The sequence below is a fragment of the Crocuta crocuta genome, unplaced genomic scaffold (assembly GCF_008692635.1).
Source record: "Crocuta crocuta isolate KB4526 unplaced genomic scaffold, BGI_CrCroc_1.0 scaffold516, whole genome shotgun sequence".
Classification (NCBI taxonomy): domain Eukaryota; kingdom Metazoa; phylum Chordata; class Mammalia; order Carnivora; family Hyaenidae; genus Crocuta; species Crocuta crocuta.
The window spans coordinates 227,719-252,957 of NW_027529538.1; the positions used below are offsets into that span (position 1 = coordinate 227,719).

The window sequence follows — 25,239 nt, forward strand, 5'->3', positions numbered from 1 at the left end:
CTCAGAAATGCAGAATATCCTCAATCGTGCACAATTTTACAGCAGCTCACCTTAACTTCTGTCATACTCAGCTAATCATAATTCTTGTGCAGGGACCTGTAGCATCTTTTGCTTGTGGCCAGTTATAGCTCCCTGGGAATGAGAGTGGATGTTGGGAAAAGTGAAGAATGTGTGTCTTTGCTATCTGATATATTAAAAACATATACTTGTGGACTACTCTGGTAAGACAGGAGACTTTGACAAATTTAGATATGGCTTCTTTTTAATTTCAAAGAAGGAACCAAAGCTCCCAGGTAAGATAGGGATGGTAGAGAGTCTGGAAAAAAATATAATCTTGGGGCTTTAGCAAATCCTCATGAAATGCATGGACTCCTGAGCCGAGACTCTACGGGGGTGCTCCTGACACCATGGCATGGTGGTTTGTGGGGAAACAATACCTCCTTTGACTCATGGGCCCCAAAGCCGAGTCTCTGCCCTCTCTGCATTTCTTTAGGACCCAAGGTGGGCTGGATGGAGCTTAGGGGGCAGGGGCAGTGGAAATGGATCAGGGGTCAAGAGGGGATGGAAGCGAGTGCCAATATCATAAATAATAGCTATTTGATGAAGGATAGGAGAGGAAAGAACGGGATGATGGAGAGAAAGGATAATTCTCTTGAACTTATTTAGAAAGTGACAAGTTGGAGCACCTGGCTGGCTCAGTCAGAAGAGTGTGCGACTCTTGATCCCAAGGTTGTGAGGTTGAGCCCCGCGTCGGATGTAGAGATTATTAAAAAATAATAATAGAAAGTGACACTTGTGTATTACTCTAAGTGCAAAGGGAAAAAAAGTATACAAATTACTTACTTTGCCTTAAACTCATGTAAATTTTAAAAACCCTTATCACAGTAAAAGTCTTTTCCATTCTTATTCGTCTTACTAATTAAAAACTTTCTTGAAGTTTGCACCTTTAAAAAGAGCTTTCAGTATTTTCCATGATTGTTTACTGACTTTGTCAAAAGTACTGTAGTTTTCTATTATCTCCTTGAATAGACTTTCAAATTGTAGATACTTGATTTGACTTATTTCCTCACATTGTAGGATACATTCATTNATGATCTCATGGTTTGTGGATTTGAGCCCCAGGTTGGGCTCTGTGCTGACAGCTCGGAGCCTGGAGCCTGCTTCGGATTCTGTGTCTCCCTCTCTCTCTGTCCCTCCCCCATTCACACTGACTCTCTCTCTCTCTCAAAAATAAACATTAAAAAATTCTTTGGAAAAAAAAAAACACCTGATCTTAAAAACTCATCATACGATATACACAACTATTTAAAAGGCATTGTGTGATAAACTAGTCAACATTTAATATTGTGTGGCCATTTTGTAAGCCACTGTTATTTCAGGACTCCTTTAACTCCTTAGGGGCCTAACAAATACACAGAAACATTTAAATCAGTACTTCTGGGAGATGAGTTTGAGGTTTTGTTTGTATTGCAACATGTATACTGTGTGTTTTTCAAGGACCCCCTGGACTGGACGGACTGCCTGGCTTGAAGGGGAAACCTGGAGACATTGGAGCACCCGCAACCCCAACAACCGTGAGAGGCTTTATCTTCACCAGGCACAGTCAGACCACAGCGATCCCTTCCTGCCCAGAAGGGACACAGCCTCTCTATAGCGGGTTCTCTCTTCTTTTTGTACAAGGAAATGAACAAGCCCACGGACAAGACCTGGGTAACGTCCAAGTCCTTGTTTTTCAGACATGTTCTTCTGTATACAGGTCATCAGTGTTCACAGCCCGGGGTACTTCTTTCTGAAGCTCAGTGTAAACATCCTTGAGTGCCTTACGGCGCTTTTTGAAGAGAGTGAATAAGAACACAGGTCTGATGTCTAATTTTCATTCTGGAATGTAAAGCTCTGGAAGGAGCCTTTCTCACGATTGTTGATCTAGCTCAGCCTGTTGAATGCAAACAATTTTTACTTAGATGACCTGTTTGCTTTTTAATCTTAAAAGTAGCATCTTTTCTCAAGCTTTGTCTAGTTATTAGCTATTATATATGTATGAAGAACCGGGAATATTTTGAAGCAAAGACATTTATCAACAGACCTCTACCAGTCTCCAAGTGCTAGGCTCATTAGAAAGGGTCACAGGAAGCTTTAAGGGTGGGAGAAGGACGATTTGTTTGCTTGTGGGATCTTTCATTTCTATCACTGTTAAAACTTCACAGTAACACATTGTGCAAATAACTATTGTGCTGCCTTTCTCATTTTTGCTATAGCTTGTCTGAATCTGCCTCTAGCTAGCAACGATACTCAGAATGATTTTAATTTACCAACAGTGACACTCAGTCTGATGTTTTGTTAGGAACCCTTGGCAGCTGCCTGCAGCGGTTTACGACAATGCCATTCTTGTTCTGTAACATCAACGATGTGTGTAACTTTGCATCTCGAAATGATTATTCCTACTGGCTGTCAACACCGGCTCCGATGCCAATGGATATGGCTCCAATTACTGGCAGGGCCTTGGAGCCTTATATTAGCAGGTAAAAAATATAATCCCTTCGTTTTGTGACGGGACCAGGTGAATCACTTCATTTGTAACGGATCAAGGCAGCGAGCGCATCGCGGTGCGGGAGAGTAGGGCTGCCGCCATATTCTTTTCTTCATGTTCCAGATGCACCGTCTGTGAAGGTCCTGCGCTGGCCATAGCCGTCCACAGCCAGACCACTGACATTCCCTCATGTCCTCAGGGCTGGATTTCTCTCTGGAAAGGATTTTCTTTTATCATGGTAAGGAGGGCAGGAGCAGCAAAGTCATAGTAAAGATTGCCCTAAGAATCTTATATGGGACTGGGTGAAAGGTGACCCCCCAGAAAGGAAGCCAACTGATGTCAGTGCACACAGCATGCTGTGGACATTTGCTTGAAAATCTAGAAAGATACTCTTTTAAAGTGCAGTGGTTTTTTTGTAAATAAAGGAGCATTTTAAAAAGTGACTTTACCCACAAATTCTAAATCAGGTGAATAGTAACACCATATTAGTAATGGAATACGTGGCAGCTGTTTTATATAGATCCTCTATAATCCTTAGGGAACCTAAAGGTGATTTCTATCATCTGCTGTTTTATAAGTAAGAATGAAGTCATTTCCCCCAAGGTCTTCACTAGTTTATCACAACTAGTAAGTGATAAAGCTAGGATCTGAACCTGAGTCTGTCTGCTCCTAAATTCTTTGCCTTACACGGTGCCCCTTTGACATTCCTATGAAGATGGGAACCAAGAGAAGTTTCCTTTTAAAGAGATTCCCCAGATGTGAGTGCTAAATGAAGAAATCTATGGACTGATCCATCAGTGATTGTGATAGCTACATATATGTGGTTGGAGGTTATTCATATTTTGTGTAGTATCATTTGTGATACATTACCCCCCCTTCTTTACTCACAGACATCCATTCATTCAACCATTAATTCAGCAAGTATTTATTGAACACCAACCAAGTGCCAGCACTGTTCTAAGCACTAGGATACCAACAAGGAACCAAAGTTCTTGCTCTCATGGAACTTCTCTCCTAGTGGGGAAGGTAGACAAAAAGCAAGAAGACAAAATAACCATTCTAGTAATGAGTTCAGATGGGGATCAGTACTATTGAAGGAAATAAGGCAAGATAAGGAAAGAGACTGTGAAAGGGGCGTCAAGGAATGCCTTCTTCAGGTTATATTTAAGCAGGTTCCTGAACCATGAGAACAAGCTAGCTGAGGAAAAGGAGCATTCCAGGCAGAATAAATCACTGTTCCTTTCTTTTTGATCACTATACCTGAACTTGGAAGGTACCTAGAGTATTAGCAAATCTGGGTAAAGAAACATAGGAAGTTTAATTCATGCTATTTCTTTTCTTACTGTCAATTAATCCCCCAAAAAATAGAGCACTGAAAACTTGAACTCCATGCACAGAGTTCTTACTCAGATATTTTTATCGTGACAGTTCACAAGTGCAGGTTCTGAGGGCGCAGGTCAGGCGCTGGCCTCCCCCGGGTCCTGCCTGGAAGAATTCCGAGCCAGTCCATTTATAGAATGTCACGGAAGAGGAACGTGCAACTACTACTCAAATTCCTACAGTTTCTGGTTGGCTTCATTAAATCCCAAAAGAATGTTCAGGTAACTATTCAAAGTCAAGTTTAACCCAATGACTCAACTGCAGAACTGTTCAGAGGTTGCCATGTTAGATTTTCGTTACCTGGGTGTTGATGAACTCATATTTGAAACATCTCCTCATGCCAACAAAATCTGTTTGGCTTGGTACTCCCAGTGATAAGTGTCCTACACTGGACAAGTATTCATGGTTTTGTACTACTGCATTAATGAAGACCCCAAAATGTGATTTCTGTCACCACCAACTACTTTTAACACTTGTATATGAACGTCTAGCAAGTGACTGAACAAAACCACTAAATGATCTGCTACTCTTTTTTTTTTTTTTTAACGTTTTATTTCTGAGACAGAGAGAGAGAGAGCACGCGCGACAGCGAGCAGGGAGGGTCAGAGAGAGAGGGAGACACAGAATCAGAAGCAGGCTCCAGCCTCTGACCTAGCTGTCAGCACAGAGCCCAACGCGGGGCTTGAACCCACGAACCACAAGATCATGACCTGAGCCGAAGTCGGATGCTTAACCGACTGAGCCGCCCAGGTGCCCCAGTGATCTGCTGCTTTTAATTTACTGCACTGGCAGACTTGTGAGTTATACAGACCATGTAAATGGTAAAGGTGGTTTTTATTACAAAAAAGAGGATTTGTAAGTTCGCATCGCAGCCTACATTTCCTTAGTGCTGCTGAAACACAACTAAGTTATAAAATGTCATATGTCCCTTCACAGAAATATACCTCCTGTAATAGAGTTTGATGTACTCCAGTAGTTATTAATAAACCTCAAAGCCAGCAAGGATTCCCTTTTTATCTGTACATTGATGAGATTTTTTTGTTTGCATTTTTTGCTTTTATTTCAGAAAACCTATTCCATCAACTGTGAAAGCTGGAGAGTTAGAAAAGATAATAAGTCGCTGTCGGGTGTGCATGAAGAGAAGACAATGAAGAAAATAAAAAGAAAACAGAACTGTTCTTTTTTGTCCTAAGTGACCAAGTAATGGTGCAGATCATGCACTTATTTGGGAATTTTTCTCTAACCAAACAATATGGTTCTGTGATGACTTAGTACAAAGTTTCTATTTGTTTCCCCACACAACAAAGCATTTCTTCTAAGTCAGTTCTGCCATTCATCTGTGCACTTGCAAAGTTTCCTATACCAAGGCCGACTTGTCCAAAAATACCACTGAAATCATATTCCATTTGTATCCAGTGCACTAGCTGCATAGCGACTGTATAAAGTCTGATGCCACCGGTTAATTGGATTCTCAAGATTTGCCCCCTTCTAGTCCAGTCTTTGAGACTCAGGGAGGCTAAATCACTTTTAGATTGTGCCACCAGCCCCCCCTAAAATTTTAGCCCCTGAGACTGGAAGGAATTGGGGGCAGGTAGAGTAATAGAGCCTCATGAATTGGACTGGACTTTCAGACCCATTCAGCAACTTAAGGCCTGAGGAAACCAGCACTGAACCAAGGTTCATGGATATTCTAGGGCTCTTTCAAATGTACCCGAGACTAAGGCCAAAATGCAGTTTCATTTTTTTTTAAAGATTTGTTTTTCCACTGAGTTCATTTCACTGCAGCAATACTGCTTGTGTTCAAATTGTTACCCTTGATGAATTAATTTTAATAGGATGATGTTATACACATACTCTGCCATGTATCTAACTTCCTTTTTATCAGGTCACCCACACAAATAGCAAGGACACCACTTATTCGATGTGCACTTTAACCCCATCCCTATAGATGTTGAGAAAACTTAAGACATTTGTTGGCTAACTAGGCCCAAAGTACTTTTCCTTTGCTGTGATCCATTCATATTTCATTTAACCTGAGTATTTCCAGATTAATTCCCTGACTATTTCTCTCATTCTTTTTTGTAAAAAAAAAAAAATGTGTTTTATATTACATATTCTTACCAACCATGTTGAAAGAGTTGTGTAAAAATCTTAATGTACAAATTGTATAGCTTGGCAGATATATGTCTTAAAGTTTGCTTTTCTCTGTGTTGATACATTCCCAAGGTAACTTAATTCAACTGAAGGAGCATTTCTGTCAGCACCAAGCCACGCCCCAGGCACGGTGCTAAATTATAGATAGTAAGGGGGAAAAAAGAGACTTGGTTTTGATCTGCTATCCCAGAAGAGGTAATTAACATACTGTTGCTGTTAAGAATCCCACATATCTGAATTGTGGGGTTTTTTCCCCCTTTTCTTCCTTTGTCGCTGTTCTTCACTGTTCTTATCTTGCCATCATCATAATTCAGTAGGCTTCTGTAAAGGTTTACAAATGAGATCTTTGCCCAGGGAAAGCCCAGGATAGCTAGCTTCTCTTGGGTATTGCAGAAGCCAGGTAGGAACAATGTTAAGCAAACAAAGATCTGCAAAACTCTAGAAACCACTTGTACTTGATGGCAGCATTATTTGATGGATCTCAGAGGCCAGGTACCCTGAGGCAAAGCTCTGAAGATGCCACTTGATCTCCCCAGGTGGCCTTGGTGGTGCTGATCTCCAAATCAATTAGAAATTGCCTTCTAAGTGAAGGTGTGACTGCAGAGGATAGCGCACACTGTGACCAGAGTTCACATCCTTCACTGCTCACATGACTCCCATCAAGCCATTTTTACATTTAAACATTATGAAGTGCATTTTACTTAGACGCACCTCACATTAAGACTTTTTTGCTCTACAAAATATCCTAGTGTCCCACTTGTACAATAATGGCATATGGGGCTAACTGATGTCCGCAAACCCTCTGTAGGCCAGCAGTTCTCAAAGTTCTCAAAGTGTGGTCCCTGGATCAGCTGCCATCAGCAGCATCTGGGAACTTGCTACAAATGCACGTTTTAGGGCGCACCTCAGACCTACAGAATCAGAAACTCTAGGGGGTAAAATGTGCAATTTCACAAGCACTCCAGGTGATTGCTAAAGCACTCAATATTAGGAACAAGCGCTGGAGGCCAACAGCCAAGAAATGATTCTGCAGACAGTTACCTGGCACCTCAGGCTACAACTGCCCCATCTGTGCCCAGAAGGTCGGCTAATTTTACTAGCAGGTCAGAAGCCCTAGATTGGTGCTACAGTCAAATGACTGGCCTCTGCTTATCCAAGCCTCCGTCTCCTGTTGCCCTCTTATCAGTGTTTAACTTCTGAGGAAGACAGGTGATACTAAAGCCTTACATTCCAATGAAGCCCTATTCACAGCTGCTCCGCCATACGTCATACGCCACACGTCACACATCTAAGACTGAGCATTGAAACACAGCTCCCCTGCCTCACTTTCCAGATGCCTAGAAGTAGCTTATAATGTTATGAAGATTTACCTTTGTAGATAAACTGTAAATAACTTGTTTCTTTTAAAATTGGGGCTTCAACTTTGGAATTTCACAGTGTGCTAAAATAATGGATTTCTCAGAGGTCTTTTTGCAAGGTAAACATTATTAAGTAACTTATTTATAAAAGTATTACAATAATGCTACATTTGAATTTCAGTGCTAATTTAACTTACAAAGATTTCTCTATGCAGCAAATGTAACTTACTGCAACTAAACTTAATTTAATGTTTACTCTATAACCAAAAAAATATATTTAAAATATATTGAATATTTTATATTATTATATCCTGACAACATTACAATATTGTAATGTACTAATATTTCTGTAATTATAGCTAAAATTATTTTATTGTATTGTCTAAAAATAAAATTGGAAAAATGATATCTGGTCTTATTTTTTTCATATTGGAAATAATTTTTTGAGTTGTAAAAATAATGTATGTTCACTGTAAAAAACAACACACAATACAAACTTATGAAGAATATAAAAATTGCCATGTCCTAACCCATCACGTTCACCCAAGATAATTAAGGTATATGGCCTTCCAGATTTTTCCCTGTAAATATGTCTTTAAACAACATTGGGATAAAACCATGCTGTTTTGTTACCAGATTTTTTTTTTAACTTAACACTCTGTGGACATATTTTCACATCAATAGACAAGAACTAATCATTACTTACACCATAGTCCATTGCATGGATTTACTACATAAAAGTCAATGAATCCCCAACTGATTGACACTTGATTTAGTTTTATTAGGAACATATTGTACATATTTCTTTTTTAATTTTTAGAGAGAGAGTGAGAGCACACAAACAGGAGAGAGGAACAGAGGGAGAGAGAGACAGAAAGAGAATCTCATGCAGGCTCCATGCTCAGTGTGGAGCCCAACATGGGGCTCAATCCCATGACCTTGGGATCATGACCTGGGCTGAAATCAAGAGTTGGACGCTTGAATGACTGAGCTACCCAGGCACTCCCTATGGTACATATATTTCACATTTTGCTGTTATTTCCTCAGGATCAATCTCTAGAAGGAAAATGATGGAATCAAAGGACTCCCACCATTTTGGTCTTCGATATACAAACAAAAATGTTCTCCAGGAAGGTTGTTAGGATTTCAAGCTGTATCAACAACATAAACACCCATCTCTTTATGCTTTTATCAATTCTGGATATTGCTGTTCTTTACGATTTTTGCCTATCCTGTCTTAAGTTACATTCTCCTCACTACCAAGGATGCTGCAGATTTGTCACATTTAATGAGTATTTGCTTTATTAGTGCTTGTTTCAGTTTTCCTATGAAAGGCCTGACCATATCTTCGCTCATTTTCTATTAGGGTGTTTAAGAAATTTCTACCATCGGTAAAAAAAAATCTATAGATTACAAAAATTATGAGTCACACCTTTTAACGTTTCTCATTTATAATACAAATACTCCTCATTCATGGAAACGTGTTCATAAAATTTTAAATGTAGAGAGATGGAAAGAGGAATGCTTTTCATATACAAAATATGAAATTTTGTAAGTAAGGAACTTTCAGGCTGTGTTAAATGGCAATCAAAATAATCAATGGAAGAAGGTGAATGAACAGGAATCCTGGGTAAGAGTTCTAGAAGACAAAGAAAATTCTTGCTCAAGGGGCACCTGGGTGGCTCAGTCAGTTAAGTTTTTGACTTCAGCTCAGGTCATGATCTCACAGTTTGTGAGTTCAAGCCCTGTGTCGGGCTCTGTGCTGACAGCTCAGAGCATGGAGCCTGCTTCGGTTTCTGTGTTTCCCTATCTCCCTTCCCCTCCCCCACTCATGCTCTGTCTCTATCTCTCCTGGAAATAAATATACATTAAAAAAAAAAAAAGAAAATTCTTGCTCAAATACACATTTTAGAAATATTCTCATAATTGGGTCAAAAAATCTAAATTGAAAATATTTTGAGCCAAAAAAATGTTTATTTAAATGAACTTATTTTTACTGCACTGGCAAGTAGAGGAACTGATGACAGTGGTCATTCTCTCTGTACTTACAAGCCTGTTTAGAAGCAAAGGAGTGATCAGTCTCTAACGGATTCTTAGCAACCTCCTGCAAGGGCACCTGCAGAGTATTAACAGTGCCTAGGTCACCTCACCCTGTTCCCAGCTCCACCTACCGGAAACTGAGAAACAACCAAACACAGTAAAAAGTAAATGATTTTGAATAACCAGAAGATATCTAAGCATTCACATAAATATGACCCTCTCTGGGGGTTTGAAGACTCTACGGTAAAAATGCTGACATTGCTCAAAGAGTTTTTAGAACTGTTGCTTTGGAATTATCTTGAATTACAGTTTAGCAGCCAACCAGGAAATAGGTCTTATCATTTTATACCCACGACCGTTCCACAGAAGACATCCAGATGAGTGAGACACTGACCTTGGTCTCAAACACAGAACTTCATCTGGTAGCAAAAAATAAGATGAATACATAGATTAGTTATAATACTGGACAGAATGCTGAGTTATAAGAAATGATAAATAATGGTTCAAAAGTTGGGGCCTCGGGAAATAATTTATAAAAGAAGGAATATTTTAGGTGGTCCTTTAAGGCTAGTTAAGATTTCAAGAAGCAAAAGGTCCTCAGAGGCAGGAAAGCATTCCAGATGTCAGGAATAGCATGGATAAGGGTAGGTAGTTAGAAAAGCATGAAGCTATCTCAGAGAATAATTAGTGGTCAAGAATACATAGAATAATAAGAATATACATGGAATACATAATATATGGAATATATGTATTCTCTGTATATGGGAACATCACATGCGCATACATACACAACAGTGGTAAATGAAGTGGCATAGTAGGGGTTAGGGCCATATTAGGTAGAATTTCCAACACCAGGTTTTAACTTGTACTTCACTGGCTGGTATAAGAACCAGTTAAGATTCTGACAAAAGAAAACAATCATATAAATGGTAACCCAAAAGATGTAGTGTCTTATATACTGCCCTTTGCCAGGCTATTTCATAATTTCAAGTGTTTTTAACGAACTATAGAAATGATCCCTGAAAGTATAGTCTTATTTCAAGTGTTTTTAAAAATTAGTGGATTGCTCTTATGGACTCCTGAGTTGTAGAGAATTATAAATCATCAATTTCTTTTAAACCTGGGGCTTCAAATTTGGGTTGTCTCAGTTTGCAAAATTAGGTTCTTTGTAAATCCAGACTCTAGTAAGAATTATAAGGAAAACAGGATTGGAAATGGGGAGGCCAGTTCAAAGCTCATCAGCCCAGATGATGGGTAACGATCTAGCAGGGGGAACAGGATGGACAGAGAAAGTGGACAGTTGGCATTGAGGTGGGGGAATCTGAAGGAGGCGGGGGGCTTGGAAGACCGTGAAAGATGACTTCAGAATTTTGAAACTTGGTGACTGGAAAAATCATCTTGCCATGAACTAAAAAAGAAAATTCAGGGAAAGGTATCTGAACTGAGAAGGCAAAAATTTGAGTTTGAAACCTTGCTGGGATCAAAACTCCAAAGGGGCCCTTATGAAGCATTGGCTAGACTTAGTACGACAGGATGAGACTGAATGGATGTGTTATTTACATGTACATGATGCCATCTCTTCCCCACAAAATATCTGAGGCAATTGTGAGTGCAAGGATAGTCAGTGATGGATTGAATCATAAATAGGAATGTCCACATTAACTGAGGAAGGAAACGAAGACCCAGCATGAATGAAGCCTTATCACAAAAATAAGGGAGCAGTTTCCAGGTAAGGGAGAGGATTTTTTTTTCCTTGAGCATCTACTACCAGTGTTTGGTGATTTCATGTACCACATTGACTTATTTAACAGAATCAAATGATTCTGGAAGATTAAGAATGATCAGAATTAAGGGAGAAGACTTTGGATTTGGCAACTGGTTCCCAACCTTCATCTGAAAAGTTATTTCAAACGTTTTTCTTGTGGGGAGGGAACAGGATTAAAACACAACTTGCAAGTAATTAAGAAGTGGAAGGGTGCCGGTAAAAGCAGCAAGGCCCCCTCATTTCTAAAAGTTTTCGGTCCCAAAGGGCTTACCCACCTAGGTCTCTATCTTTCCCCCAAAAGGTTGGCTTGGAACGACTGATCACTCCTAAAATCAATCTATTCTTACGGAAGGATGATTTGCCACTATTATAAGTGGCCCCAAGAATATGAATTCTCAAAGTGTTTCCCAAATGATTTTGTAGAATGGTAACATCTTTGGAATATCTTTAGATTCTAGAGAAGTACCTACTCATGTGTATGTCCTTGTTGGGCTCTTTGTTAAAACTCAGGCATATAAAATACTCCGCGGGTGGTCTTCAGTCCGTACCAATGTAGGGGAGCCAGATACTGAATTTCCCGAGGGAAAAGGTGGAAGTTTGGTGTTTAGATCCAGAGAGGGCTCTCCGGAGGCTAAACAAGGCTGCTAACTTCTCTTTTTCCAGCATTCTCATCTTCAAGGATTAGAGGAGCCAGTCAGGTTGCAACCGTTAAGAAAGACATCTAATAATTAGACGGCGCGACAAGAAATCAAAATTAGAGCGTGGATCACCACCAGAGTTGGCGAAATATACAATTAGGCCTCACACGACAGAGATTTTGGTGCAGATAGTGCTGAAAAACAGGCTTATTAACTGGCTACCGAAGGTTTAACTTGTAAACACGTAAGTCTTAAAGACGACGAATTCCCATAAAGTTTAAATGCGAACCAATCTCGTACCCCAGGTGCTTTGTTGCCTGCGGTGGGCACTCTTTGCCCTCAACAAAGATGTCCCCGAATCGCCGCGCACTGTCCCCGTTCCCCTGCGTGAGCCTCACGTCCGCCCTTCCCCGCGTCACATGACCACGAACTTGCCTCAGCTACGGCTCCTGGCAAGGGCCATCCCAGGCCGTTCTCGCGTCTCTGCCGGCCCGCTGTGGGCCGCTCCGGCCGGTGCTTTGACCGGGCGCCTCCGTGCGCTCGGCCAACGGCCTTTGGGAGCGCCCACCCGAACGCCCCGGGAGTCAGCGGGCGGCGACCCTCGCCGGGGACCCTCCAGAGGGCCCAGGGGTGAGTGCTGATGCCTTCCCAACCCTGGGCCCGGGGCCCGAGCCAGCTTCCCGGCCTGGCGCCGCGGCCGTGACCATCCGGCCGGCGGAGGGACCCTCGGTGACCCCGGCCCGTTCATAGTGTCGCCTCGAGTCCCGACCCCCGGGCTCGGCCTTTCCTCCTCCTCGGTCCCTGAGGAGCGCGAGGGAGAGGAGCACACGCTCCTGCGAATGTTTTCGGGCTAACCTCTCCCTGCCTTTCTAGTTAGAGATCTCATTTTGACAACAAATGGTAGACTTTCCTGGCGAGGAAATAGTTCCGGGGGGGGGAGGGGGAAGGGTGGGAAACATTGGGGGCGTCCTGAGAACTTGAACGCGGAGCTTTGCTGGTGGTCTTCCTCATCCTTCCCGACCAAGGCCCCGAGGCACCTTTCAGTATGACCTTGAACCAGACGCCTACCGACTATACAGTTTTTTGTTGTTGTTTGTACTTGGTGGAAAATTAACGTGTTCGCAGAGGAAAGCCTTGTTGGAAGCAGGTCGGCCTTGGAGGCCCTTTGGTCGAGTCAGTCTGGTAAGCAGCCTTGATCCCAGGTGTGGGTGCTGGGAGTTGCTTCTCGGATTCCCTTCCAGGAGCTGGGAAGCCGGAAGAAAGCCCGAGTGAGTGCCTGTTCCTCGGAGCCTCTGACCTTGGTCTGCAGGGCGAGGCTCCTTGGATGGTACAGGAACATCCCGGGCCGCGTCCTGCGTCGTGAGAACGAGGGGCGCCCTGGAGGGATGAGGAACCTTTCAAAGTGGTGGCATATTTTGGTCGCAGCAGATAAGAAAAGCCCCAGGGCCTTTGTTCCCAAATGTTGAACCAGTTGTATTCAAGCCTCCCGTCCACTGAGAGACTTGAACTGAAGGACCTTAGATGTGTTCTCTCCCTAGATTAAAAAAAATTTTTTTCCCCTTGTTTCTGTGTTAATTTCATCCGCTAATGAGATCCCAAAAGGAACCTCCTTAGGAAAATGGATTTGGAAAGAATTAGAACGATTTGGTTGTACTCCGTAGACTTTCCCTATATAATTAAATTATGTGTAGGACCTCCTGTCTTTTTTGTTTCAAATGCATGTGAATTGCTGTTGCTGTTCTTTCCAGAAGGAAATTGTGTGTTCTGTCCCTTCCTGTATGATAGGGTTGCCCCATTGTAGGATTACACAGTTCAGCTGTTGCTTTCCTCCCTTCTGGTATTGAAACGTGTTTTCTGTGGATGCACGGCCTTACTTTAAAATTTGTTAATTTATGTTTTTCTAAGTGTTCAGTGACGTTTTCTTAAAAACTACAATTAGTCCTTGATCACTACACCCTGATTTGCTAATACATCCATTTTTTTAGTTGCTTGAAAAGAGAACTGAAAACAGGGTGACCTATATAAAAGCCTTGAACTAGATCCACACAATGAGTGATAAAGAACCACTTTTTTTTTTAAATATAATTGGAGAATTGTATAAAGCTTTGCAACCACTATCAATTGACCCAAGTTGTTTCTGTAACTTCGTGGGCTGTTTCTCTGGGTTCCACTGTTCTGATACACAGATTAAAGTCAAGCTTGAATCATTGTGTCCCCAAATGGGACACTTTCCATGAGTGGGATTTGACTTGATTCTAGGTGGTATGTAAATGATGATTGTTTCAAATAGTTATGTTTTTGTTACATGTATCTATATATGCAACAAATCTCATGGTTTAAAGGAGTTATGTAAAATTTTGTTTTAAAAAACATTTATTCGGTATTTTTAAAAGTTGAGATAAAAGGCAAAAGGAAGTGTAGATAAGAGAAAAATGTACTGTTTGAATGTGGAAAAAAACTATGAAATCTGTAAGTTACTTGTTTGGGAAGACTAGGCTTAGAAGTTAGAGATCGAGATCACCTGTGATTCTAAGAGCGACTTTGTCTCCTTAGTTCTACAATGGAGAATCGTGTACTGGTTGCTTAGTGATTCTAATGACAGAACCTCAGGAATTAATGTCTTAACTCCAGATGAGAAGTTTATTTTATGTATTGTCAAAACGTAATAGCAAACATGCAATAGTCTAATGAAGGAGGGGAAAAAAATGGATTCTGATCTAATTAGCACAGTGCAGTGTTAAATCTTAAAGAAGCTCCATTTACTTTTTAAATTTAGGTAGCTCAGATAGGCTACAGGAGAATTTGGCTTTTTCCAGAAGTTGCTTTTCAGTGTCTTTTCAGACCTTGATGATCTAAGTTTGTGATATTTTACAAACTGAGAGATTCTCCGAAGACCAGATGTTGCTATAAAATGAAAGGTTGAGACTCTGGGATGTACCAGAGGAAAGTCAGGAAGAAGGCTGAAATGCAATAAAAGGAGTGAGGAGAATAGCACATTTCAGGGAGATAATGTTGTTCTGCTCATCTTTGGCCCTTGCCTATTATTATAAAGCTTCAATTTATAATGTCCCAAGGCTATAACCTTTTTGCGATACCTCTTTTCAGTATCATAGTTGAATATAGGCTTTAACTGTGCCTCACATACACACAAGAATTGGAAGAGCGTCTCTTCTAGAAAGATGCACAAAAATTGATAATAGAGGTTGACTGTGGGGACCTGGGTGGTTGTAGGATAGGATCTGGTGGGACACTGTATTTTCTCTGTATGTTGTTATGTTTTGTACCATGTGCATATATGACTGGTTCATATGCAAATACTGGATGAAAGTTGTGAATGAAATTAAATAAATATGAAATTAAATTATTGAATGAAAATAGCTGAATGAAAATTTACCAAGTCCACTTGTTCCTCCTTTATATACATGTGTATATGCGTTTACACATAATTGTTAAGATTCTTTTGTATTTACATACTTTTTTTCTGCCACATCTAAGTTCAAACCAGAAAGGATGACAGTTCTTTATTTTATCTTGCATTAACTGATGAATGGTTGTAGGGCCTTGTCTGTGGGATGAAAATTGGTGGTAAGCATGTTAATTTTTTCTTTCATTATTGGTTTCTTAATGTAAGGTTGTATGTCTTTGGTGACTTATCACGTAGAGGATTTCCAGTAGTGAGTCCCTAATGTTGGTGTCATGTCGGTTCTGTTAGCTCCTGTTTCTCTCCCCCAGGGACAAAAGTGGCTCCAAATCCAGCACAGGCATATTGAAGCAAGTTAAAGGATTTAATATGAAGTACAGAACCAGATAGTGCCGAATAGCAAGCAGTCATTGGTACACATTTGTGAGTAAAAATTTTGTCTTTTGGCTCCATGTTCTTAGTCTTTAAGCCATCTGCATGCCAGATCCCTAAAGTTCACACATTTCAGAAGCAAGTTAGCAGTCGTAATTAACCGGTTGTCAGAGTTTTGCACCCTAAGTAACCTCCAGGAAGTATCTGAAGCATCTGTCTCATTGAGGTTGGTCAAGGGCAGTAACACATCTCTGACATGCAGTGTAGGAAGTATCCCAGGAATGACTGACATTTATGCGGTCTTTCATTTGTATTGCCCTTGGTTTATATATAATATATAATACCTTTTGCTGAAAATTCAGTATAATTTGGCTTTTGAAGTCATTTCCTTTTACTTTTTAATTTTTTTTTAACATTTATTCATCTTTTTGAGAGACAGAGCATGAGCCTGGGGTGGGGGTGGAGGGGCAGAGAGAGGGAGACACAGAATCCAAAGCAGGCTCCAGGATCCAAGCTGTCAGCACAGAGTCTGATGCGGGGCTCGAACCCACAACCGTGAGATCATGACCTGAGCTGAAGTCATCCACTTAAGTGACTAAGCCACCCAGGCGCTCCTGAAGTCATTTCCTTTTAAAGAAACCATTACTTCTGCATCAGTGTTTTAAGCCACGTCAAATACATTTACTTCTGACCTTTACATTCTCCTCATGATTTCTTCGTTTGTATTGTACTTGTCTTAAAAAAAGAAAAGGATTCCCCCCCCCTCGCTTCAGAATATAACGATTAAAGGAGTTTTATGGCAAAATGTTTTTTTTTTAAATCTGACTTCACACTTTTCTGTATATTTAATTCGCTTTATCCTGTTTGCAAAATCATAAAATAGTGTCGGTGCATAAAACCATCTTCATGATTTTTCACATGCAGAACAACTCTGTCTAGGAGACATGTGAAAATTGTTTTTCTAGATCAAGTCTTAGTAGATCATTCTAAGTAGATACGTACTTTTATTCATGGTGGTTTTTTTTTTAATAAAATGAATTGTTGAAATATTGATCTTTATTCTTTCTTTTTTACAGCTGGGAAAGCAGTGTTCGTGTTGTTATGTTCACCTACAAAAAAGTTCAGATCTGTAGGGGAATTGTGTAAAGTAAACTGAACCACAGGGTAGCAGTATTTTCACAGCTATTTTAGATGTGTGTGTGCTGTATTAAAGATGAGTAAATGAGCAAACAGTGATACACCTATAGGAAGGTCAGTGACACTTCATTCAGTTGAGCTGCGATTTTAGGCTTGAGACATCTTGGCTTTAAAGCTGATCACCGTAGGCTAATCATGCTCTTTTACACGTTTATCATCACTTTGTATTTGAGGGCAAGTTTCTTTCTTCTGGATTTCCCTGAAGTGTGGGTCCTTCTCTAATTTAGAAGGTTGTTCAATGCATCTATACTGTCTCTCCCCTTAAAGGCATGTTATGCTTTTTAAAAATATGCATGCAAATACAACATTAACTGCAAATTAATGTGACGCTTTGAATCCCCCAAAATGAATGCCTACGTTAAGGATTCCTTACTACATAGTCTGTGTTTGACATTGATTGCGGCTCAGTGGCCAGGTATACGTTCAGTAAGAGCAGTTTTAAACTATATTTTGTGCTTTTTTCAGGGAACTGCGTTTTCTAAAATTAACTGAGAATTAACCTTATTTATATTATGAATCTGATTGTCATCATTAAAAGGCTTTAATTTTTTCATGCATGATAGCGATTCCTCATTTCATGTTTGGAAAATCCTAGCAGCTTTCCCTCAAATCATTGATTCGGAGATTTTAATTTAAGTTTTCTTTCAGGCACTTTTGAATTATAAGCAGAATGCCTGTCTGCAGAGAGAAAGGGAGTGTATATCTGTGCGTGTGTGTGTGTCTGCATTTGTTTTCATGGTTATGCAGTAATTTAAAAATTTGCTCCGAAACAGTGTTTTCAAGGTGCAAATTCAGCTGATAAAGTGAGAAGGCATTCTGTTGAGGAAACCGTTCGCTTCGGTCTTTTGTTTTTCCCTTGAACGTATTCAGTACTCACAGAAGACAAGGCCCCTCTGCTCTTCCCACAAGGTGTTGTCTTCTGACTTGGCCGCGTGAGGAAGTCTGGCCTTTCAACACTCGGTCACCCCTGTCTTTCAATTCTTGCCCACAGAGTGAGTGGGGCGGCGTTTCCTTCTCCCAGCGCTGCTGAGATGGCGGAAATTAGTCGAATCCAGTATGAAATGGAATACACCGAAGGTATTAGTCAGCAGATGAGGGTCCCGGAAAAATTAAAGGTAGCGCCACCCAATGCTGACCTAGAGCAAGGGTTCCAAGAAGGGGTCCCGAGCGCCAGCGTCATCATGCAGGTTCCAGAGAGGATCGTTGTAGCAGGTATTTTACATGTGTGTGTGTAAAGTTGCCTGAGAAAGCTTTGTTTTATATGGTTTCGTGGAAGGGGCGCCTGGGTGGCTCAGTCGGTTAAGCTTCTGACTTCAGCTCAGGTCATGATCTCAGGGTTCATGGGTTCGAGCCCCGCGTCAGGCTCTGTGCTGACAGCTCGGAGCCTGGAGCCTGCTTCCGATTCTGTGTCTCCCTCTCTCTCTGTCCCTCCCCTGCTCACACTCTGTCTGTCTCTGTCTCTCAAAAATAAATAAAAAACAGGGCGCCCGGGTGGCTTAGTCGGGTAAGTGTCCGACTGACTTTCGCTCAGGTCATGATCTCGCGGTTCGTGAGTTCGAGCCCCGCGTCGGGCTCTGTGCTNGGTCTTTCAAACTATTATTTAGAAAAGGGGCCGGGAAATACAACTTTACGGGATTTGCAAAATTTCTATTCTAAGAAGCTGAAGCTTCAAATAACATTTTTTAATAATTCAACTAGCGGAGATGTAACTTACATACCTAAAATAACATGTAATTTTGAAGCATACAGCTCGGTGCGTTTGAGCAACGTACACAGTCCTGTAAGTGTCCAGCGCAATCTGGGCATAGCACATTTTCATTACCCTGAAAGGTTCCCCTTGCCCGTCTCCTTTAGTTCCTCCTCCTCAATTCCAGGCAACCATTTTCTCCTTTCTAAAACCACAGACCAGATTTGTTTTCTCTAGAGTTTCATGTAAATGAAATGATACAGTGTATGTTCTCGAGTCTGGCTTTTGCTTAGTGTAATGCTTTTTGAAATTCTTTCGTGTTCTTGAGTGCATCAGTTGCTCATTCCATTTTCTTACTGGGTGACATTCCACTGTGTGATTACACCCCAGTTGTTAATCCAGTCACCTACCTACTGATGGAGATCTGGGTTGTTTCCTCTCGGGGACCGTTAGGATTAAAGCTGCTCAGAATATTCACATAGAAGACCTCGTGAGGACATGTGTTTTCGTATTCCTAGGAGAGGAAATGCTGGATCATATTGTAAGTTATGTTTAACCTTATGAAAAACTGTCATACGCTGTTTTTGAAACTGATTGGGCTCTGCGATACTCCTGTCAGTGATGTTTGAACATTTTCATTGCCCCACAGCCTTGCCAACGCTTTGTACTGTCAGCCTTTAATTTCAGACATTCTAGGGGGCATGTAGCGGCAGGTAGTCTTTAATAAAACCACTCTTTTTAAAACCTCTTTCTTCTTATTTCTTTACTCCTAGGAAATAACGAAGACATTCCATTTTCAAGACCAGCAGATCTTGACCTTATACAGTCAACTCCCTTTAAACCTCTGGCACTAAAAACGCCGCCTCGTGTACTTACACTAAGTGAAAGACCACTAGATTTTCTGGACTTAGAAAGACCTCCTCCAACCCCTCAAAATGAGGAAGTAAGTAGCGTTTTAATGTGAACTGAATTTGAAATAATCCAGATAAAAGCAAATGGTGAAGAGAATTAAAGGTTGCAAAGCCTGTCAGCAATATGTAATGAACGCCTTCCACGTGGACCATTGGGTACTCTAAACTGTGGTTCAGAGACACCCCAAGTAAGATATTATGCTATTTTTTAAAATTTAAATGTTATGTTTCAGGAGAATGGAAATTTTTTAGAAATCATTAACGTTCATATGCTCTAAAAGGAAAAGCTTTTTTTTTTTGGTTTATATATTTTGAGAGAGAGAGGGAGAGACAGAGCGCACAACAAGGGAGGGGCAGAGAGAGAGGGAGAGGGAGAGAATCCCAAGCAGTCTCTGTGTTGTCAGCTCAGAGCCGGACCGGGGGCTCAAACTCACAAACCGTGAGATCATGACCTGAGCCGAAATTAAGAGTCAGATGCTCAACCCACTGAGCCACCCAGTCGTCCGTAGTGGGAAGAGCTTTTATGGTGAGGTAATATACCTTAAGCGATATAGAAAAAGTTGGGAAGATTAGCATAGAAAATGAGCACATCATTTTGTTACAAAACAAGTCTGGCAAACAAGGAAAGGGAGCTCCTTTTCCCTGGCACTGCCTTCTGTCCCTGCTCGCTGCGACATCTCCACTAAGCTACTATACCTGGTTATGTCAATCGCTGCTGACCTAAATAAGGTGTTAGTAGCAAAGTTCAGATCTTGCCTCTCCCACTGATTCAGGGCCAGTCTTGTAAAATTTCTTTTCTGTGATGATATTTATAGTTGTAGCTTTTATTTTTTTTTTTTATTTTTTATTTTTTTATAAATTTTTTAAATGTTTTTTTATTTATTTCTAGGAGAGAGAGAGACAGCATGAGCAGGGGAGGGTCAGAGAGAGAGGGAGTCACAGACTGAAACAGGCTCCAGGCTCTGAGCTGGCAGTCAGCACAGAGCCCAACGCGGGGCTCGAACCCACGAACCACCAGATCATGAACTGAGCGAAAGTCGGACGCTTAACCGACTAAGCCACCCAGGCGCCCCAGTTGTAGCTTTTATATTGTAGCTTCTGAACTTTTGTGTTGTGTAGAAGCTAGTGTGAGGCAATGTGTAAACATACATTTTTATTGATAGTGGCACTGCCTGTGGTCATTTTTCATACTAGTTCTTTCTAATGAGGGTAAAGTATCCATATAACATAGGCGAGTACGGTTCCCTAGTACTGGGCATGGTCTTGTCTTAGGTCGGGAATTTCTCCTGAGGTAACAGAGAGATTATACTCACAGGTACCAGTTTGGACCTCCTAGGTTTTTGCTTGGTGAGAAGCACTAAATTTGAGTGAACACTCAAGGCATTAAGATACTTGTAGAATTGTATATAACAAACATTCTCTGAGCTTCTGTGTGAGACCATTTGCAGAGAGATGTAGTTCCTGCCTAGTGGCATGAGTGAGGGAAAGGCTCTAACCTACGCAGAAGATACAAAGTTCTTAATAGCAAAGAATAATGAAAGGTATGAGTATTGTTGAGACAAAAAGATATCAGTTAGAGGCCCTACTTCCTAGCCCCCCCAAAAGCTCCTAGTGGAAATTACTACAGTGGATAATATTGGCTTGGAGAGACGATTCTACCAGGGGAGAAACCTTCCCTTTAGTACTCTTTGAGTTTTGTTTTCCTTTTGCTCTTTCGGCAATCGCTATTTTAGATACTTACTGCACATTTGGTGACAAATAACTGATTGAAAATAAGTCTGGCACTTTCCTCAGTGATTACTTTTTTTTTTTTAAGTTTATTTATTTTGAGAGAGAGAAAAAGAGCACACACAAGAGGAGGAGTGGCATAGAGAGAGAGGGAGAGCAGGGGGGGTGGGGTGAGAGAGAAGAATCCCAAGCAGGCTCCGTGCTGTCAGTGCAGAGCCCAGAGTGGGGCTCGAACCCACAAACCATGAGATCATGACCTGAGCCGAAACCGAGAGTCAGATACTTAACTGACTGAGCCATCCAGGCACCCCTGAGTGACTGCTTTTATATTGAAGGAAGAAAAAAAGTTTACCAGGATTGCCCTCAGTAGACCTAGGTTTTAAGACTACATGGCATTTACTCGTGCAGTAATTGTGATATTTAGTCAAATGTGATAAATGTCCAAAATGTATAGCCCTGGAGTGAAAAACTTCAGCTGAGAATTAGACCTACCTTTGAAGGCCAACTTTGCTGCTTACTAATGATGTAATCTTAGATGAGTTATTTCACAATTCCAAGGCCCATCTCTAAAAGAAAGACCAGAACGATGCCAAGTGCATAAGATTATTATGAGAATTAAGTATGCTAACACATGTAGTGTGTTTAGCACATGTTCTAATGATGTTTAAATATTATTGTTATAAAATCAAAATCCTGTAGCAGGCGCCAAATCCCGAGGTGTGAGAGAGGAGTTTCTGAGATTAGTACCAGCTGCCTGTTGAAAGGAAAATAAAGATAATGATCTGTACTTTGAGTCCATAGAAGGGTCAGGCAGCTCTCATGACAGTCAGCCTCTTGACCAGAGGGGAAAGGAGAAAGAACCAGAGTTCTAGCAACTTCTAGAAGATGGATTGAAAGAGGAGTTTAAAGCCCTGAGTGCTGATAACGTTGATGATTCCTTCAGACGCTAGTCACAATCTATCAAGTGAGATTCCCTGAATCATTTACTCTGTAGAAGTCATTTGACAGCACATGCCAAGGTTTCTCAGCCTCTGCACTGTTGATATTTTGGACTGGATAATTCTTTGTGGTGATGAAGGCTATCCTTTCACACGATAGGATGTTCACCAGCATTCTTCATCTTTGTCTGCCAGCTCCCAATGGAATCCTCTGTTAGAGACAAATGGATCCAATAGCCAAAAAGATGGAAATAACCCAAATGTCCATCAAATGATGAATTGATACACCAAATGTGGTATATCCATATAGTAGAATATTAGTCATAAGGAATGAAGTACTTACACATTGTATGGTATGGATGAACCTTGAAAACCTCATGCTACATCAAAGAAGCCAGACAGGAAAGGCCACATAGTTTATGATTCCACTGACATGAAATATCCAGAAGAGGCAAATCCACAGAGATGGCAGATCACTGGTTGCCAGCGGCTTGCCGGGAAGGGGAATTGGGAATGACTGCTTAATCATTGTAGGGTTTCCTTCTGGGGCAATAAAAGTATTCTGGGACTAGGTAGAGGTGATAGTTGCACATTATGAGTCCATTAAATACACTGTCTTCTAGTTTAAAATGGGGAGTTTTATATTATGTGTACTTTGTCACCATAAAAAGAAAGGAAAAATTATAGTCATTGCCCAATGTCCCCTTGGGGGCAAAATTACCCCCAGTCAATAACCACTGGCCTATGGCAAGAAAGGAGACTATAAGAAGGTGGCTTATAAAGAAGGCTATAGAAACTGTTGTCTAAAATGTCATCTGACAACAAGGAATAAGTTTGCAGAAAGTAACCACTTGAATTCTTAAACTGACTTCTTTTTTTTTAATGTTTTATTTATTTCTGAGAGAGAAAGAGAGACAGTGTGAGCAGGGGAGGGTCAGAGAGAGAGGGAGACACAGAATCCGAAGCAGGCTCCAGGCTCTGAGCTAACCGTCAGCACAGAGCCCGATGCGGGGCTCGAACCCACAAACCATGTGATCATGACCTGAGCTGAAGTCGGACGCTTAGCCGACTGAGCCACCCAAGTGCCCCTCTTAAACTAACTTCTTGAAGAATCCGAGGGAGCCCATGGAGGAGGGCTTCACAGTGTGAGGCAGATAATCCCTTAGCACAGATGGGGTTTATAAAATCTGGAGGTGTGGCTGATAGAGAGGAAATTGATGAACCTCTCAATAATCCTGACCTGTTCCAGGACTTCAGAAGCAACTGTAGGACGTGACCCCTGCTTGATGACTCTTCCTGCGAGAAATGAGTAAAGGAACTGAGCAGTAAACTGGTCTGGGTAGCAAACTGCAGAATACCCACGTCATAGCAATTCTATGTTCTTAGCATCGATTAATTTCAAAGAGAAGGGGCTTTGACACCAACACCGCCTCCTTAAAATGGGGTCCAAATGGGAGACAGAGAGGGAAGATCTTCCAGAGAACAAAAAAAAAAATATGAAGAAAATGAGTTGGAAAATAAGATTTGACACTGCCTTGATATGTAACCTGGTCAAAGACTTGGACTCCACCAACGTATTCTATCCATCACAGCAATACTCTTTGTAAAGATCAACTCTAGGGGCGCCTGGATGGCTCAGTCAATTAAGCATCCAACTTCAGCTCAGGTCATGATCTCACAGTTTGTGAGTTCGAGCCCATCGGACTCTGTGCTGTCGGCGCCGAGCCTGTTTCAGATTCTCTGTCTCCCTTCTCTCTCTCTGCCCCTCCCCTGTTTGCACATGTGCACGCATGTGCGCGCGCGCTCTCTCTCTCAAAAGTAAGCATTAAAAGAAAAGAAAAGGTCAGATGTAATAATTACCAAGAGCTTTGTGAGAAGGCCATTGAAGTAGAAAGAGAAAACAGATTGGACTACTGACAGGTAGTAAGAGTTTTTGCCTTAATGGGCAACTCCTAGAAGTGGAAGAATGCCATCCATTTTTTTGCGCTAAATCTTTGCAAAAGCACTAAACCCCAAACATACCCAAGAACTGTCAAGAGTCAGAGAAGCCCTGTAAGAGGCCAATCAGTTGGCCTATATAAACGCTGACCTGGTTTTGGAAAAGACAGTGTTTTCAGGAAAGGAACTGTGTCCAAGCCACGCATGCTTTATTCGAGAAGTCATCAGGTGGCGTCCACAGAATGCCACATTCTACAGCAGCCACATACGATGTGTGCAGCTGGAGCTTGAGGACGAGGAAATATACGTCCAGCCGGAACAGACCTCATCCAGGATTACACTCGCACAGCATCTGCCCTAGAAGCTTTCATGAGGGTTAACACAAAAGCTCTAGGACAGTTAAAATAGCAGGTGGCTATCAGTGCTATATGATGGTCCAATCTAGCTGGACGGACAACCTTGAGGCTGGGAAGCGAAAGAAAGTAGTTGACCTTAAGTGTAATGAGTAACCCAGTCAAATGGGACATCCTAAAACAAAAGAAGAAGGACTCCTAGGCGCTCAGTGAATACTTAAAAGGGTCCTGTATTAGCTCAGAAGCTGTTGATTATGGGACTGATCACCATCCAGTGGCGGTTTGGTTAGCTTCCTTTTCTTCCCCCTCCTGTGGATAGAAGCCTGGGTCTGAGCAGAATGGAGCAAAAGGGAGAGAAGAGGGAAAAAGCAAGAACAATGTAATTGTATATACGTAGATGTGTTCATCCACGGACAGGTCACAGATGTGCATTCACATTCTTTGCACGGCCACTGTTTGTGGCATTCTTAGCCCAGACGTGAGCTGTTCTCTGCTGACACGCATTCCCTGTTCCCTCCCCGGGACCTTCAGTCGCGTCGCAGCTCTTCCCTCCAGCGCCTCATTATTTTACCTTTTGGACAGTGAACATGTTTGGGAGGGAGGGATGTTCAGCCCATCTTACGAAGTATTTTCGCCTCTTCCAGTAAAAGTCTTGTGGCAATTCACAGACTCCCGTCTCTGAGCTGTTATTTTAAAACAGAGATCAGTAAAAGGGAAAATACTAAGGCCTCTGAACAGGTTCTTGAAGGGGAGCTCAGCTCTAAATGGACCGAGAAAACCAGCAAACAAAGTCCCAGAGGACATTCATTTATTCATGTGTTCAGAGTTTATA

At 41.5% G+C, this 25,239-nt stretch overlaps 2 protein-coding genes across 15 annotated transcripts in view; both read left to right on the forward strand.

Moving 5' to 3' along the window:
* COL4A3 (collagen type IV alpha 3 chain) overlaps nt 1-5,058 on the forward strand; it is a 137,792-nt gene extending 132,734 nt beyond the window's left edge. Inside the window, exons 53-57 of the mRNA XM_077761377.1 lie at nt 1,498-1,710; nt 2,342-2,519; nt 2,651-2,765; nt 3,956-4,128; nt 4,974-5,058. Coding sequence (XP_077617503.1) covers nt 1,498-1,710; nt 2,342-2,519; nt 2,651-2,765; nt 3,956-4,128; nt 4,974-5,058 — 764 coding nt within the window. The remainder of the gene's footprint in view (nt 1-1,497; nt 1,711-2,341; nt 2,520-2,650; nt 2,766-3,955; nt 4,129-4,973) is intronic.
* Nucleotides 5,059-12,320: 7,262 nt separating this feature from the next.
* Nucleotides 12,321-25,239, forward strand: part of MFF (mitochondrial fission factor) — a 35,523-nt gene continuing 22,604 nt past the window's right edge. For 9 of the 14 annotated variants that reach the window (XM_077761309.1, XM_077761312.1, XM_077761315.1 and 6 more), the window contains exons 1-4: nt 12,403-12,492; nt 15,595-15,706; nt 17,844-18,064; nt 19,313-19,482. In XM_077761309.1, coding sequence (XP_077617435.1) covers nt 17,884-18,064; nt 19,313-19,482 — 351 coding nt within the window. In that variant the 5' untranslated portion in view covers nt 12,403-12,492; nt 15,595-15,706; nt 17,844-17,883. Of the gene's footprint in view, nt 12,493-12,817; nt 13,045-15,594; nt 15,707-17,843; nt 18,065-19,312; nt 19,483-25,239 lie in introns of those variants that run through there. The other 5 variants (XM_077761321.1, XM_077761322.1, XM_077761323.1 and 2 more) reach the window with 3 other exon arrangements.